This window comes from Crocodylus porosus, unplaced genomic scaffold, assembly GCF_001723895.1.
Source record: "Crocodylus porosus isolate Cpor-Errol unplaced genomic scaffold, CroPor_comp1, whole genome shotgun sequence".
NCBI lineage: Eukaryota > Metazoa > Chordata > Crocodylia > Crocodylidae > Crocodylus > Crocodylus porosus.
In genome coordinates, this window is record NW_017728913.1 from 16257978 (window position 1) to 16272792 (window position 14815).

The following is a 14815-nucleotide window of genomic DNA, read 5'->3' on the forward strand; positions in this document are numbered from 1 at the left end:
GTATCCGCTGATATCGATATGATTATTGCCTTACTTTGGCTGGCAGGTTGGTGCCTATGTCAGAGAGGTGTTAACAGCTTTGAACCGTTTCATGGAGTTAGGTGCCAAATCTGTTCCTTTTGGAAAAAAATACCTAGTTTATTCTTTTCTTTTTAAAACAGAGCAGGTAAAGAATATTCCAATACAATGGTGTTCAACCTTATGGTCCTCCACGTCAAATGAGTCATTGGGTCAGTCCACAGGCTAGATAGGACCCCAACCCGCAGGCCCCACATGCCTAGATCAGTACCCAGGGACCCTGAGCAGTGCAGCTCAACCCAGTCCAATGCACCAGATCAGGCCCTGTGTTCTCTCGCACACTGGATGTAAGGCATAGGGTCATGGCCCGTGGGCTCTCTATGGTTGGAAATTCACAGGCCAGATGACAAGATGCCGAAGATCAGACCTGGCCCATGGACTGCAGATTAGGCATGCCTGTCCTAAGGGATAGTGCAAGTACCTAATGCTTAGAGTGCTCACACAAGTAATAAGAGGCCTGACTTTGCACACCTGAACCTTAGAGGGAATTCTAACCCACATCTCCCTTATCTGAACAGTGTGTCTTAATCATGTGTTCCTGACTAGACTGGAATGGGGTGCCTTCCATCCTGTTCAAAACTGTGCCTTAGTGCAACAGAATGCAAGATTCCCTGGGGGGGAGAGAAAGCATGACTCCTTAATCATGTGCTAAGGACATGTCCTGGGGTTGGATCCCTGCTTTTAAGGGAGGATTCAGAAGTGATTGTTTTTCCTACATGTATGTGCAGCACTAAGCACAATAAATACCTCATTTCCATACCTACAAACATCCTTGCAATCTACCAGTAGTAGCAATTGTAGTAGTGCCATTAATTGTCCAATTTGCTCCACCAAAGGAAATGTAAATGTTGAATGATCCAGCATAGACCATTTACCATGAATTTGCTGTGGAGGGGCAGGGTGGGAAGCAGGACAGTTTGTGGGGGAAGGAAGGAGGGAGCAGCTGGTGGGGAATGATAACGGCAGCAAGTTAAACCATAGTAGCAAATTATCCTATAGGCTAATTAACCAGAGATCACTGTTGCAGTACATAGACATCAAACCCATTTTATGTTGTGAAATGAAAATTAGCAAAATTAAGTTCTTTTCACTGAAATAAAGAGATAAAGAAAGTTAGTATTCACTTATTTTTGCCCTTGCTTTGGAAATGGCAGAGGTGAGTTGAGCCTTCAGTTGAGCATTACAGCTGCCCTTCATCCTCTTTTCTGTACATGTATTAAGGAATTACTGTTTTCTCATCAAACTATGTCTAGTGGTATTTTACTTTTATGAAAGCTTTTTCAAAATATACATCAAGTGCTTTAAAGTAATTGATTATTTTTTCTGCTTAAAACATCAAAGTACATTGGATACCTTAAGAATTGTAGGAATGATTGCCTTACAGACACAAGCCATTGGATGATTTTATTGTGTACCTTAGTTCAATAAAGTGCACCCAAGTTCAATAAACCCATTTAACCTAAATCAATCAAGTCTGATACTACATCCATCGAGGCAATTGTTTACCATGTGATAGTCAGGGGAGAAGTGTTTCTGCCATATCCTTTATACTGTGGCTGTTAAACCTACAGAGTAAGTTATTTTGTTCTTCATTCAGACAAGGACAAGCCAATGAACTGATCTTTTGCCATAGTTGTGTTCTATCTCATTCTTATGACTTTAATTCTTTTCAGGGTAGTAGCAAGGACTTTCTTTTCCTTTCCCTACCTCTTTTCCTTTCCTTGAAAAGGAAAATGGGTGAATGGGGCTGTATTTGAGAATTTTTCTTCTTTATTGACTTCTCTCTGAGACACTCCCTGCAGGGTCTAATTCCTCCATCTCCCCAAAGTCTATTTCCTGCATCTCCTCAAAGCCCAGAAAGTACTGGAGAAAACTGATCTGTACTTGAAACTGCCCCAGTTAGCCACTGAAAGAAGACAGCTGGGTCAAGTAATGTTTCAAACATTATGGACCCTTACTCAGCTGAGTTAAGGAAAAAGTGAGCTGTCTATTTGTCCAGGCTTCTTCTTTATTTGGTGCAGCAAGCAAGTGCTCCGTTTTGATTATAATACATTCATTTTTAAATTGGGTTTAGAAATATGGTTACATAAAGGCATTACTACATAATTGTAATTGATCTGAAGTACAAAGGAAAGACTAAAACTTGGCCTTGACTTATCCTAATAAATATGGAAATAGTGAAGTAGTCAGATTAATATATCAATTTTTCATTGTTGTTTGTCAAGTTTCAGAATGTCATATTAAATATGAAAGGTCTTGGCTTATTTGAAGGTATTTGATAAAGTAGAATGCTTAAGTCCCAGTATGTTACTAAAATCAACCATCTGTAACAGCAGTTAACCTTCAAGTTTCCAAGATTGACTAGTCTGGGAACATTTAACAGTGAGGTAAAACTGCTTAATTATTATACTTTTACTTCTGCACTTCAGTTGATGAATACATGTTTCTTGTAGTAATTTAAAAATAAACATGTAGTGCACATCCAATTCTAATGGTAAATTCTTTTTTTCTGTAAATTGCTGGCAAATAAGATTGCAGGGTTTCCAAAGTAAGCATTTTCTTCCAACAGCTGGATTGTCAGTATCCATCTATTAAAGTATCATTCTTAGCTGTAGACCTAGAAGACTCCTCTCTGCCTTCTATTTTCATGTTGTTCAGATAACCTTTATGCCCTTCAGAATAAAAGTACAAATTCTGTAGCTTCTTTCTATAGAGGAGTTTAAACAGGAATTTAAATGCATAGCAAAATCTCTAAAAATAGATATTAACTTTAATAATCACTTAAAAATTAAAGTAACAGCAGTGAAAATAAAATACTTTGTGGTTACTTTACAATTGTGCTCTTCATAATAAGTCTGCTGGTAAAGAGCTGCAAAATATTTATAAACCTTTGCTTTTTTGTGGGGGTGGGGGGATCTGTTTCTCCCACATATTGTTAGTATCATGAAAATAGGGTTCAATTCCAGATTTCAGGTTAGCATCAAACTTTAAAGATATTGAAATTCAATGTTTTTAGAATTCTGGCGTTTTTAAATATCTTAAAAGTAATAAGAATTTCTGACAGCCTTGCTCACATTGTATTTTTGCTATTAAAACAAATTAAGAAAAAAATTTGAATACTGAATGTGTATTTTGTGTCTCCCTTTCAGTTCTTCAGGCCACTATTTTCCTTATTAAAATGAGGAGGAAGTTATTAGTCTTGATTTATAAAATTTTATTTTATTTATTTTTGGTTTTTTATACTTAATGTTTTGTTACATAATTATTCAAAAAGTTAAACAAAAAGATAAATGCACAACTTCATTGAATTTTTTGCCTACAAATATTTCCACACGTAGCTGACTACTAACCCATGAATCTTGCTTGCCATTTATATGTATACCTCTCCAATATGAACAATTGTGACTCTGTAGGGGCACATGCTGTCCCGGAATTAAATTTCTAAGTATTCTACCTAAAAATGGCCAACATTTTCAAACATGCTCATGCCTGATTTTCGTAAGTGCTGACCGTTCTCAGTTCCCTTTCACCTGAGCATAATTTAGGGGAGGCCAGCACCTATGGAAATCAGCCTACTTTATTGAAGTTCCTTATTTTAGGTATTTGAAGAGTGCTTATATTTATGACTTGTATCACCATAAATCCTATATCCCAAACTGTGGAGAGAGATTTGAGATTCTGGTTTCTTCTCTTGGGTACTTCATTTTACAACCAGATCTTGGTATTTCTTAAAACTTTTTAAGTTTGGGAAGGATCTCTGCTTCCTGTTTTGAAGATTAAGCTGAGAGGAAAACGGCAAGCCACCATCAGTCTGTCTGGTTTCGCTCGGGGTATAAATTTAAGTACTACTACTACTAACTTTAAACTTTGTAGGAAACCAGAATTTTTATATAGAAAATAAAACATGCTGTCTTTGTGTTCTCAATATAGGAGTCTAAGACTAGGGAGAGATGGTGAAGACCATCTTAAGTAGACTTATTATTAAGACTGAGGACCTATTTGTAGGCAAGGAACTTCAGACTTCCTAAAAGTGTTCTATTGTATAGCCCAGGGGTTCCCAAACTGTGGTACGCGTACCACAGTTTGGGAAATCTCTTAAGGGGCATCAGGGAGAAATTGTGTACTTGCAGATTTAATTTTCGTTATAGTAGTAATGGACATTTAAGGGGTTATAATATAAAACATTGTGGTAGGGGAATATGGGCAGCTGATAAACCTGTAAGGGGGTATTCAGTAAGAAAAGGTTTGGGAACCTCTAGTATAGCCCAAGGAATCCCCTGTATCTGTAATATATTATTTATATCACGCTTAATCTTCTAAATGTTCTCTTAAGTAGTTCTTAAACCTGGGGTATGCTACCATGAGTAGGAGAGAGTGAGCTGGCTTTTGCTATTTGAGCATGTCTTGGATTAAAAATTTGTAGGACAGGTTTTTAGGTTCAAATTCACGTTAGACTCATGAAGCAGAGATCATTTGTGAGTCTTGTCTTATTAATATCAGAGTAATTTCAGGAGGAAAAAAGGGTGAAACATGAAAACTGGTACTGATACATTTGTGGAAGTAACTGTAATAGCATCACGTGTCTTTTCTCATTTATATCTGACCTGTTTTATTAAGCTGCTGAGCACACATTTTTCTTCTTCAGACTTACCAGACCAAGTCCTCAGAGTTTTCAAAGCAGATCAGCAAAGTCGTTACATTATGATTAGTAAGGACACAACGGCAAAGGAAGTGGTCATTCAGGCAATCCGGGAGTTTGCCCTCACTGCTACCCCTGATGCATATTCATTGTGTGAAGTGTCTGTCACTCCAGAAGGTGTAATCAAGCAAAGGAGGCTTCCAGATCAGCTGTCCAAGCTTGCTGATAGAATACAGCTAAGTGGCAGGTGGGACAATGCCTACTTATTTTGTACGAACTGTGCTGCATCTGTGTCTGAACAGTTGTAACATCATCTTTTTTTATTCTGCGAGTGTTTCAATTCAACTTCTTGCACTCTTTTAAGTGTGTTAGAGAGTATGCTATTTGTGGTCTGTATACTTTTCACAAGTATGTGATATCCTTATCAAGTCTCTTGTCATTTGAATTTTTTTACAGGTATTATCTGAAAAACAACATGGAGACAGAAACCCTGTGTTCAGATGAAGACGCTCAGGAGTTACTAAGGGAAAGCCAAATTTCTCTGTTGCAGCTTAGTACTGTGGAGGTGGCTACGCAGCTCTCCATGCGAAACTTTGAGTCGTTCCGTAATATTGAACCCACAGAATATATAGATGACCTATTTAAACTCAAATCTAAATCAGGATGTGCTAATCTGAAAAAGTTTGAAGAAGTAATAAACCAAGAAACATTCTGGGTAGCATCTGAGATTCTGAGAGAAACCAACCAGCTAAAAAGGATGAAGATCATTAAACATTTCATTAAGATAGCACTACACTGCAGGGAATGCAAAAACTTCAACTCTATGTTTGCAATCATCAGGTAAATGAGGGAAGGGTAGCTTTTACTGTGAATTCAGTCTGTTATTGGGGAGTTGTATATCAAGCAAAGTAAATACTTGTATTAAGCTGAAATGAATCCAGTTACAACTGTTAACATTAGTTTTTTGCACAAGTCTGTAAAAATAGACTGAAATGGCATTCAAATTATTGTTGAAATATTATTTGGAACCCTACTTCATTTATAAATATTGAGATTACTGATATTGGGGAGTACAAACATTTTGTGTGTTGTGGGAGGAATTTGATGAAATAGGAAAGGTTTGGACAAGGGCAAAGTCAGAGTTACAGCCTAATTTGAAAGAGAGAGCCCTGCCTTCTTCCCCCCAAGAAAAAACTGCTTTGGGGATATCAGGGGCTCCATGATTTTAAAAAGTGAGTAGAATTTGTCTTGCTAATCTGATAACCTACCTGACAGAAAGATAAAAAGGCAGAGTGATCAGTAGGATGCATTTCCAGAGTTATAGGAATGTCTGGATATCGGTCTAGAGGTCTTTGTGTTTTGTTTTTTTTTGTTTTTTATTCCACCCACACTGTCTTGATGAGTGTGGGCACTTTGTGTCTCTTGTAAAGTACTGTTTAACCTCAACCTGTTTTCTGCTATAAGTTAAGGATGCTCAATGCCAGGAAAAGTGTCCAACATTTTGCACGTATTGAGTTTTCAATAAATGTTGTTGATCGTAATTTATCCTGAGCTGCTTAGTCTGCTGATGAAAGGACAGAAATTTCCAGTGAGAAAGTATTGTATGTATATATACATAATAAAGCTGAAAAGGGCAATAGGAACAGTGGTTGTGTCCAGATGACCACAGACATGTGGTATGTGGTGCTGCAGACCCGTCTGTGGCACCAAACATGCAGACATTCCTTGCACTGCTACCTTGCTGGTGGGGGAGGCGTTTCTTAAAAAAGCAGGGCGGCGCACATAGCAGCAGTGGACGCTGCCCAAAACCTGCCAGAGCCACTGGTAAGGCGGCTAGAGCTAGCACAGTTACTGGCCCTAGCCTCCCCTACCCCACCTGGGGTAACCTCCCATGCACCAGATTCCACGTGCTACAAGGTGTGTCACTGCTTCTTGTCCCTGGGGAAACAAATGTCTGCGCTCATGTGAACATGGCCAATGACTGCAATTATCTGACTTAGAATTTATTGTTGGCTGTTCTCAGGTTTGTGTTTCACTTACCTAAAATTCAGGTGGGTTAATTTTTTTGTATAAAATGCCTTCAATTAAGATGATTTTGTTTAATATTTAAATTGCCACATTAACCTAAATCCAAGATGACCCCCCCCAATAATTACATTCTATACATAGAAAAATTATAAACTTGTTATAATTTTCCATATTTAGAATCTGATTATTGGAGGCTCATGTTAAATTCATCCCTACCACCACTGCAGTAGGGAAAGCAGTAGGCGGTTGAGGGGAGGCAGTGCGGGACAGGCTGTTTCTTCCTACCCACCCCCTTTGTATAGGCACTGGGGGAGACGGGGAGGAGGGGCAGGGTTATGGGGGGAAGAAGTGATGCAGGTGGAAGTGGAGGCACAGGGGCCCAAGGCTACATGGGGGAGAGGGAGGCTGCAGAGGCAGTGAATGGCAAACAGCAGCTGTGCATTTGACTCCAAACCAAGGTAGGGCCGGAGCCACAGCAGTTTCCTGCCCCTCCTCTAACGATTTGTACTGGGTTCCAAGAAGAGGGACTTCCCCCTCTACTAAATGGGGGGGGGGGAGTTCATCTTAGAACTGAGTAAATACTGTATAAATCAAATTAATTTAAAGATGCATAGTGCACACTTAAAAAAAGACAAAGCTCCTCTAAATATTTAAATACTTGCTCTTCAGAGTCTTTCAAGTTGAAAAACTAAAATATAAAACATCACAATTATAGAAGATAATTAAAATGCCACTAAAAAGGCTAATGGGTGTTTAAAAGCAGCCTTCCTTCCCTCCCCTGCAAAAGCTTTTTATTTGTAAACACATGAGCCCCTTGTCCTGAAGACGAATGGATTTGAGTCCATTTGACTAGATGAAGAAACAAATTCCAGGGTTAAAGACCCTTACTGATAATCTCTCAGCATCACTAAGAAATTTAAATCAAGAGTGTAGTTCAGCTACCTCAGCTGACCTCCACTGGAGAGAGGCAGTGTGTCAGATAACTACCATTTGAACAGTGGAAGGCTTTATCAATCCATATACATTTTTCCCTTTACAGTTAGATGTGAATAGCTGGTCAGTATGGCCTCCATACTACTGGTATAAAATACTCCATTTCTTAGCACCAAAAAGGCAGTGCTCCACCGCTTAGAATCCATTAGAACTATTCCATCCAGAGATGACAATGATACTTGGACTACTGCAGCACAGGAAAGAGTCACAGAGCTTTCTCTAAATTCAAATTGCTTAAGTGAACAGGGATGCTTTATCTAGGAATCAGACGCAACTGGATGTCCCAAATGTATTTAAAGACTTCTTTGGTAAAGGTTGGACAAGGTCCCTGAATAGTGAGAGTGGATAGCCGAGAGAGAGAGAAAGTGTGTGTGTGTGTGTGTGTGTGTGTGTGTGTGTGTAAAAATAAATAAATAAATAAATAAAAAATAAAGGGATTAGTCCATCTGCCTGTGTGTCTGTCTGTCCATAACGTTCTTTAAGGGCACTGGGAGCCCAGCATGGTAGGGAGGGTAGAGGGAAGGGACAGCTGAGGAAAAGCAGGAGCTGGGCTCCTGGCTACTGTGAGAAGGCCATTACTGTGAGGCTACTGTGAGCATTGGTGTTATTTGAAATTCATCCATCATTCTTGACAGACAGTTCACTAGTTAGTACATAATCTCTACTCACTTATACATATTTTCTATTTTGTCTTGCTGTATTATATTGTTTCAGTTTTGTCTCTTGTTACAGTTTATCCTTATAAAATGCACATTTGCAAAAGGCATTTTTTTCTTACTGGTATATTTGCATTTAATTGCTATATTGCTGTACTGTAGACTTGGCCTTACATATGGTATTTGTGCTCCAAGGTTTTACATATGAATGTTATGGCTCTTTCTATTAATTTTTGCCCATAATTCTTATTTAACTGGACCAAAACAAAAACTCACAAACAAAAATCCCCTTCTGAACTGTTCTAGTGGCCTGAATTTGGCACCTGTTGCAAGGCTCCGTACCACTTGGGAAAAGCTTCCAAGCAAATATGAGAAGCTGTTTCAAGATCTTCAGGACTTGTTTGATCCGTCTAGGAACATGGCAAAATATCGCAATGTCCTGAACAGCCAAAACTTACAGCCGCCTATTATTCCTCTGTTCCCTGTCATCAAAAAGGACCTTACTTTCCTTCATGAAGGTAAACACAAAATCCTTTAGCTCTTTACTACTTGATGGAAATGAATTTTGCAGCTAGCAGCTTATGCTGTTGCTAATTGCCTTTCCCCGCCCCCCCTTTGCTGATTGTAGGCAATGACTCAAAAGTAGAGGGCTTGGTCAATTTTGAGAAGCTGAGAATGATTGCAAAAGAAATTCGCCATGTTGGTAGGATGGCTTCTGTTAACATGGATCCTGCTTTAATGTTCAGGACTAGGTAAGTTTCCTATCTTCGGTGAGTTTCAATTTATTGAGATGAAAGGCTGAGTATCGATAATGAAATGAGGTATTCTTTTTAGTGCCCCTTCATATCCACAACAAAAGAAACATTGCAGATTGAAAAATGAAAGATGTGAGACTTCGGGGCCTGAGCTCTCATTGTATGCAATGGGGGGAATGTTCGGTTACCCTAGCGGGTTATATATTTTTCTATATCACTCAATGTATAATAGCACTATGGATGTACTACTACTTACACTGACCTGTACCAGTTTTAATTAATCATGATTTTTTATTGTGTATATGTTTAAAAACAAGTCTTAAAAATTAGAATCATTTATAAACCTTACCATGGACAGGATGGTTTTTCTGTTCTCTCATTGGCAGACAACTCTGTGATTATATCTCACCAGTTTATAGGCTGAAGAGATTCTCCTTGATTGTACTGTCTTAAAGAAGAGTTTATTGATTGAAATGTTGATGTGTAGGCGAGTCTGAAACACTTTCTGCTACAAGTAGGAATATTTAAACTACAGCAATAAACCAGCATTGCAGGAAAATATTAAATAAATTATCTTTGGTTATGTGTAGAGCCAGCTCAAGGGTTCAGGTTAGACTTAGTTTAAATTAGAAAAGATTTTAATATCTAACTGTGTGTCTGAGATAAGACTTGTTTTAATGTTTGTTTGAGCTTCTAGTACTGCTTGTCCTGTAGTCTGGTCTTTTTCTTTCTGAGCTTGTGATCTTTCTCTGTCTCTTTCTAAACCCATGCTTTACTCTTCCTGGCTCTTACTTACAGGAAGAAGAAATGGAGAAGTTTGGGGTAAGTGGTTGGAGACAACACATGCAGACATACATTCTTTTCTTTGCATTTTCCTACCTGCTATCTTTAATTTTCTGATGCTTTGACTTTTTTTTTATTTGGTTAACCCTTTTGTACTGACATTAAATTTAATCAAAAGGTGCTTTTGCTTGCGAGGTCAAAAACACAAGCGCTGTGAAACTATTTCTTAATATTTTTGAGATTAGGAAAACGTGTTTGTTTAGTGTACCCGGGAACTGTATTTAAATCTCACCAGGCTGACTTGCACTATAAAAGTCATTCTAAAATAGGCAAAGAAAAGTAATAATACAGCTAAAAACAATTGCAACTAATTTACTTATACCTAACAAATGAGCTGAGATGATCAAAGGAACAGATTTAAACCCCGTTCCCCCTTCCCCCGCAAAAAATTAAGTATTTTATTTTTTACACCTCAACTAACTTTTGTTTTCACCCTACAAACCAGCCTCTATTATTGTTACCTATAACATATCAGAAACCATAAATTGCTTCCATATATACATATACACACAAAATGTGCATGACATATATTTCCTCATAAACTAATAGATCAGTGGTTCTCAAACTTTTTTTTCGCGGATCACTTGAAAACTGCTGAGGGTCTCAACAGACCATTTAATCTCCGTTATCAGAAAAAACAAATCTTGCACAGGGCCAAGTACAGATATTCTCAATTGTTCTGCAACCTTTCTGCGGACCACCTAAATGGAGCTCGCGGACCACAGTTTGAGAACCTCTGTAATAGATCATTTTATTTAACAAAAACTTTTATCATATTCCACTCAGGGAATTTTTTGGTTTTTAAAGAAGTCTTTTTTAATCACAAATGAAGTATTTAAACAAGAATATTAAAAGACTTAGAAGAAATTTTTCTGAACCCTTTCTAGATGATATGTATTTATGTTTGAAGCTCAGTTACAGTCGTCTGTCAGCATCGCCTTGCTGCATGAGCTTTTCTTAATGCTCTGACCTTTGGAGTAGCTGACTTATGTGAGAGAACAAGCTTGAATGCTTTTCTAGATGTGTGAAGTGACATTACTTAGTTGGAGCAGAATAGGTTCCAGGCATTTATTTTATTTTAATTAGGTATATATTATTTTAACCAAGTAATGATATATCTTGACCCTCATCCTTCTATCTGTTATAGCTGTTTGACTTACTGGAATGAGGCATGTAAGCTTTGATCATAGACTGACTCTCATGCAATCTTGCATGTTTCAAATTCGCTAATTAATGTAGTGCTGCACTAAGTCACATCTTTGTCCTCTTCCCCCTTCGCTCCAGGTCTCTCAGTCAGGGCAGTACAAATGCAGCTGTGCTAGATGTTGCACAAACAGGGGGTCACAAGAAGCGGGTTCGTCGCAGCTCCTTCCTCAATGCCAAAAAGCTATATGAAGATGCTCAGATGGCACGGAAAGTGAAGCAGTATCTCTCTAATTTGGATCTAGAAATGGATGAAGAGAGTCTTCAGACACTGTCTTTGCAATGTGAGCCAGCCACTAACACACGTGAGCATTTTCACTAAATAAGGATTCTAAATAGTAGTTCTGTTAGATACTTGTATCTGTATGGAATTTAATTTTTTTTTTCTCAGCAAGGAATTCAAAGGAACAAAATATGGGTGGTGAAAATTTTCAGAAAGGAAAAGAGTCAGTGTTGGCAGAATATATTAAGTTTGCTCCATTGGCCTGTATTTTATGGATGCCATAGTGCTTAGCTATACAAAGGCTTTCCCTTACCAACACCGCTGAGGAGCTAATGGCCTTTCAAAAATTAACAGGGCTGGAAGGGACCTCAGAAGGTTGCTTAATCCAACCCACTGCTCAATACAGGATCAGCCCTCATTCAAAGTAGGACAGTCCTTTTCTTCCACTTTTGTGTATTATTGGTGCTCTTGCTCTTGGCTGTCGGCATCAGCAGGTAATGGTGAACCAGGCTATAACCTAGTTGTTAGGGCACTTTTCTGGTAAGTGGTTGATGAAGGTTCAGAGCCCTTCTGGTTGAAGAGAGCCTATAACCTGGATCTCCCACTCCTTGGGCGAGGGCTCTAACCGCTATACTGTTGGGCTCAAAGGTAGTATACCCTCTGCTACTCCCCTTGCGGGATCAAACAGTTACTAGCCCTGCACTGTCTTGCAACTAATGTTTCCAGGACGTGCATGGAGTTTTCATGCTTACATCTGGCAAGTTGCACAGGATCTAAAAATGTGTGAATGACTTGAAATTGCTTGAAAATTTTAGCTAGTTATGTGTGCAGGTACTATCTGTTTACTAAAAGAAGAGTTGTATTTGGGCCAAGCATGTATCATACGCATCATCAAAGGTATTTGAGGACCCTTTTAAGTAGAATTAGAACCTTTTGAATTTTTCTGGTCATGAATCCCAAGATATTAATAGGTAGTAGTCATCCATTTTTTGTTTCCTACTTTATGTTACAAAGTACCGAAGAATCCAGGGGACAAACGGTCTGGGAAATCAGAAACATCACCAGTGGCTCCTAGGGCAGGAATCCAACAGAAAACACAGCAGCAGCATAAAGCAAACCAAGCATTACAGGTTCCCGCTGTGTCTCTTTATCCTTCTCGTAAGAAAGTACCAGTGAAAGACCTCCCACCATTTGGTAAGCAGAATGAGAGTGCATTTCATTCAAGACTCCAATATTTATTTGTGCAATTCAAGAGCATGTAACTTTAAAGCAATAAAAAAGGTTTGAAAGTGTAGTTCAAATGAACACTACTAGTCAAAATGTGGTATAATACCTTATTGTAGTTGCAATGGTAAAGATTATTTTGTAACTTCTCATTTATAACTTGAAACCTTAAAACAATTCTTGGAAAGTATATTTCTAAGCCAGGTAAACTAGGAAGAGGTTTTATACAGGCCATAGCATAACTAGTAGGCTTGTGTGAATCAGCTAGTATTTGCTTTGGATTTGGATTCGACCGATTCGGGGGACAGTGATTTGATTTGGTGAATCACCGAATCTCTGACTCAAATACGCCCATCCCCCAGCCGCTTTCCCAGCCCTGTCAACGGCTGTCCCGTCCAGCCCTAGGGTTCCAACTCTTTTTTTAAAAGCCCACACTCACCAGCTCTTGCCAGGCAGGGAGCAATCCCCACTTCCCCCCACTGCTCCATGTTGCATGGGGTGCTCTGGCATGAGCTCCCAGAGACCCCAATGGCCACTGCAGCAGCTGGTGAGTGCAGGGCTTTTTTTAAAGTACTGAGATGCTGGGGCCCTGCAGAACAGCCATTGATGGGGATTGGGGCTCATGACAGGCTCCCCTCATGCAGTGCAGGGCAGTAGGGGGCAGTGGGGATTGCCCCTCTGCTTGGCAGGAGCCGGTGACTGAAAGGCTTTTTTTTTTTTTATACGTGGTGGGACGCTGGAGCCAGGTGGGAGAGCAGGTGGGGGTCGAGGAGTACCCAGGGGGGCTGGGGGAGTAGGCAGGCGATGGGGCCTGGCAGGGATTCCCACCCCCATGGTCCCCTCCCTCCTCCTTCAGCCCCCCTACCCCCATCCCGTACTTACTGGCATGGAGTTCGGGTCCATCTCCCTGTAGGGGCAAGCAGGGACTGACCAAATCTCTAAACTTTTTCTGAATTGAGTCAGAGGCTTTGGATCAGTTCAGACCTTTCTGTCGGTCTCCTGATTTGATTCAGATTCGGAGATTCGACCGCTGAATGGGGCCAGATCTCCTCCAAATTGAATCAGTAACTGAAGCTTCACACAGCCCTAATAACTAGGGCCAGGCAACTGAGACACAAGGTGAAATAGAGACAGGGAGGCTCCTGAGTAGTAGCAAGGGGTTGTGCTCAACACGAGTTCATCTGTGGGAGAGAAGCTGCAGCTGCAGTTTGGAGCAGGCATCAAACTCATCAGCCTTTCTTCTTTTTCCCATGTTGTACAGCCAGCAGCTACTGGGTTAAGTATCTCAGACATTACAGAATTAAGGATTTTACAGTGTTTTTCCACATACAGTTCATTGACAGCTGTGGAGAGTTAACGTAGCTGTTGTGGCAGCGGTGTCTGTCATAGGGAAGTTTGGAGAGGCTGATGAGGGGACTCCGCTCCCTCTTACCCCCTGTAGTCCTTGGGTAAGCCTGTGCCACCTCAACTAAGATTCTGCCTCCCCCCTCTTCCCCACTCTTTTCTCTTGTGCTCAGCATAGCCCACTACCTAGTGCAGGGGTGGGCAAAATACTGCTCACAGGCTGGATCTGACCCTCCAAGGTATTTTTTCCAGCCCAGGTGCAGGTGGCATCTCTAGGTATACGGCATGGTCGGACTCATCTTTTCGGCAGCGGCAGCAGCGATGGCTCCCACCATCTCTGCTGCTCCCAAAGCACCTCAGTCCATCTACCCCACACCCACCATTGGATATACCAGACAAAGCAGGTGGACAGGGTCAACAGGGAGACCAGCCCAGGACCTCTGAGTAGGCCAAGCTTACCTAAGAGGATGGGATGAGGCTATGGGAAGGCAGGGGGCAGTGTCCAGGAACGGGAGAGGTTGGTAGGGCCCTGTCTGGGGCAAAGATGACAGGGTTGAGGCCTGGGGCAGAGTCATGATGCAGGGAGCAGATCATAGCTCTGTCCCGGGCCCCATCCCTACACTGTCACTGCCCTGCGATCCTGGCCTCAGCCCTGCCCCCCATCCCCTTCCCAAACACTACTCCCCACCCACCCGCAGCCTTATCCCATCTGCCTGACCGAGTACACCCTGCCCACAGAGGTCCTGGGTTTATTTCCATGAAGAGTCCACTCACCCACCTCTCCATCTGTTATCCCTGGCAATGGGTGCAGGTCAGATGAGCCTGGGCC

The 14815-nt window shown here is 40.6% G+C and overlaps 1 protein-coding gene across 15 annotated transcripts in view; it reads left to right on the plus strand.

The window, feature by feature from the left end:
- Positions 1-14815, plus strand: part of RAPGEF2 (Rap guanine nucleotide exchange factor 2) — a 295940-nt gene that overhangs the window by 268646 nt on the left and 12479 nt on the right. For 12 of the 15 annotated variants that reach the window (XM_019534546.1, XM_019534555.1, XM_019534550.1 and 9 more), the window contains 7 exons: positions 4724-4964; positions 5174-5557; positions 8701-8912; positions 9023-9146; positions 9948-9971; positions 11277-11500; positions 12433-12612. In XM_019534546.1, coding sequence (XP_019390091.1) covers positions 4724-4964; positions 5174-5557; positions 8701-8912; positions 9023-9146; positions 9948-9971; positions 11277-11500; positions 12433-12612 — 1389 coding nt within the window. The remainder of the gene's footprint in view (positions 1-4723; positions 4965-5173; positions 5558-8700; positions 8913-9022; positions 9147-9947; positions 9972-11276; positions 11501-12432; positions 12613-14815) is intronic. The other 3 variants (XM_019534549.1, XM_019534554.1, XM_019534548.1) reach the window with 2 other exon arrangements.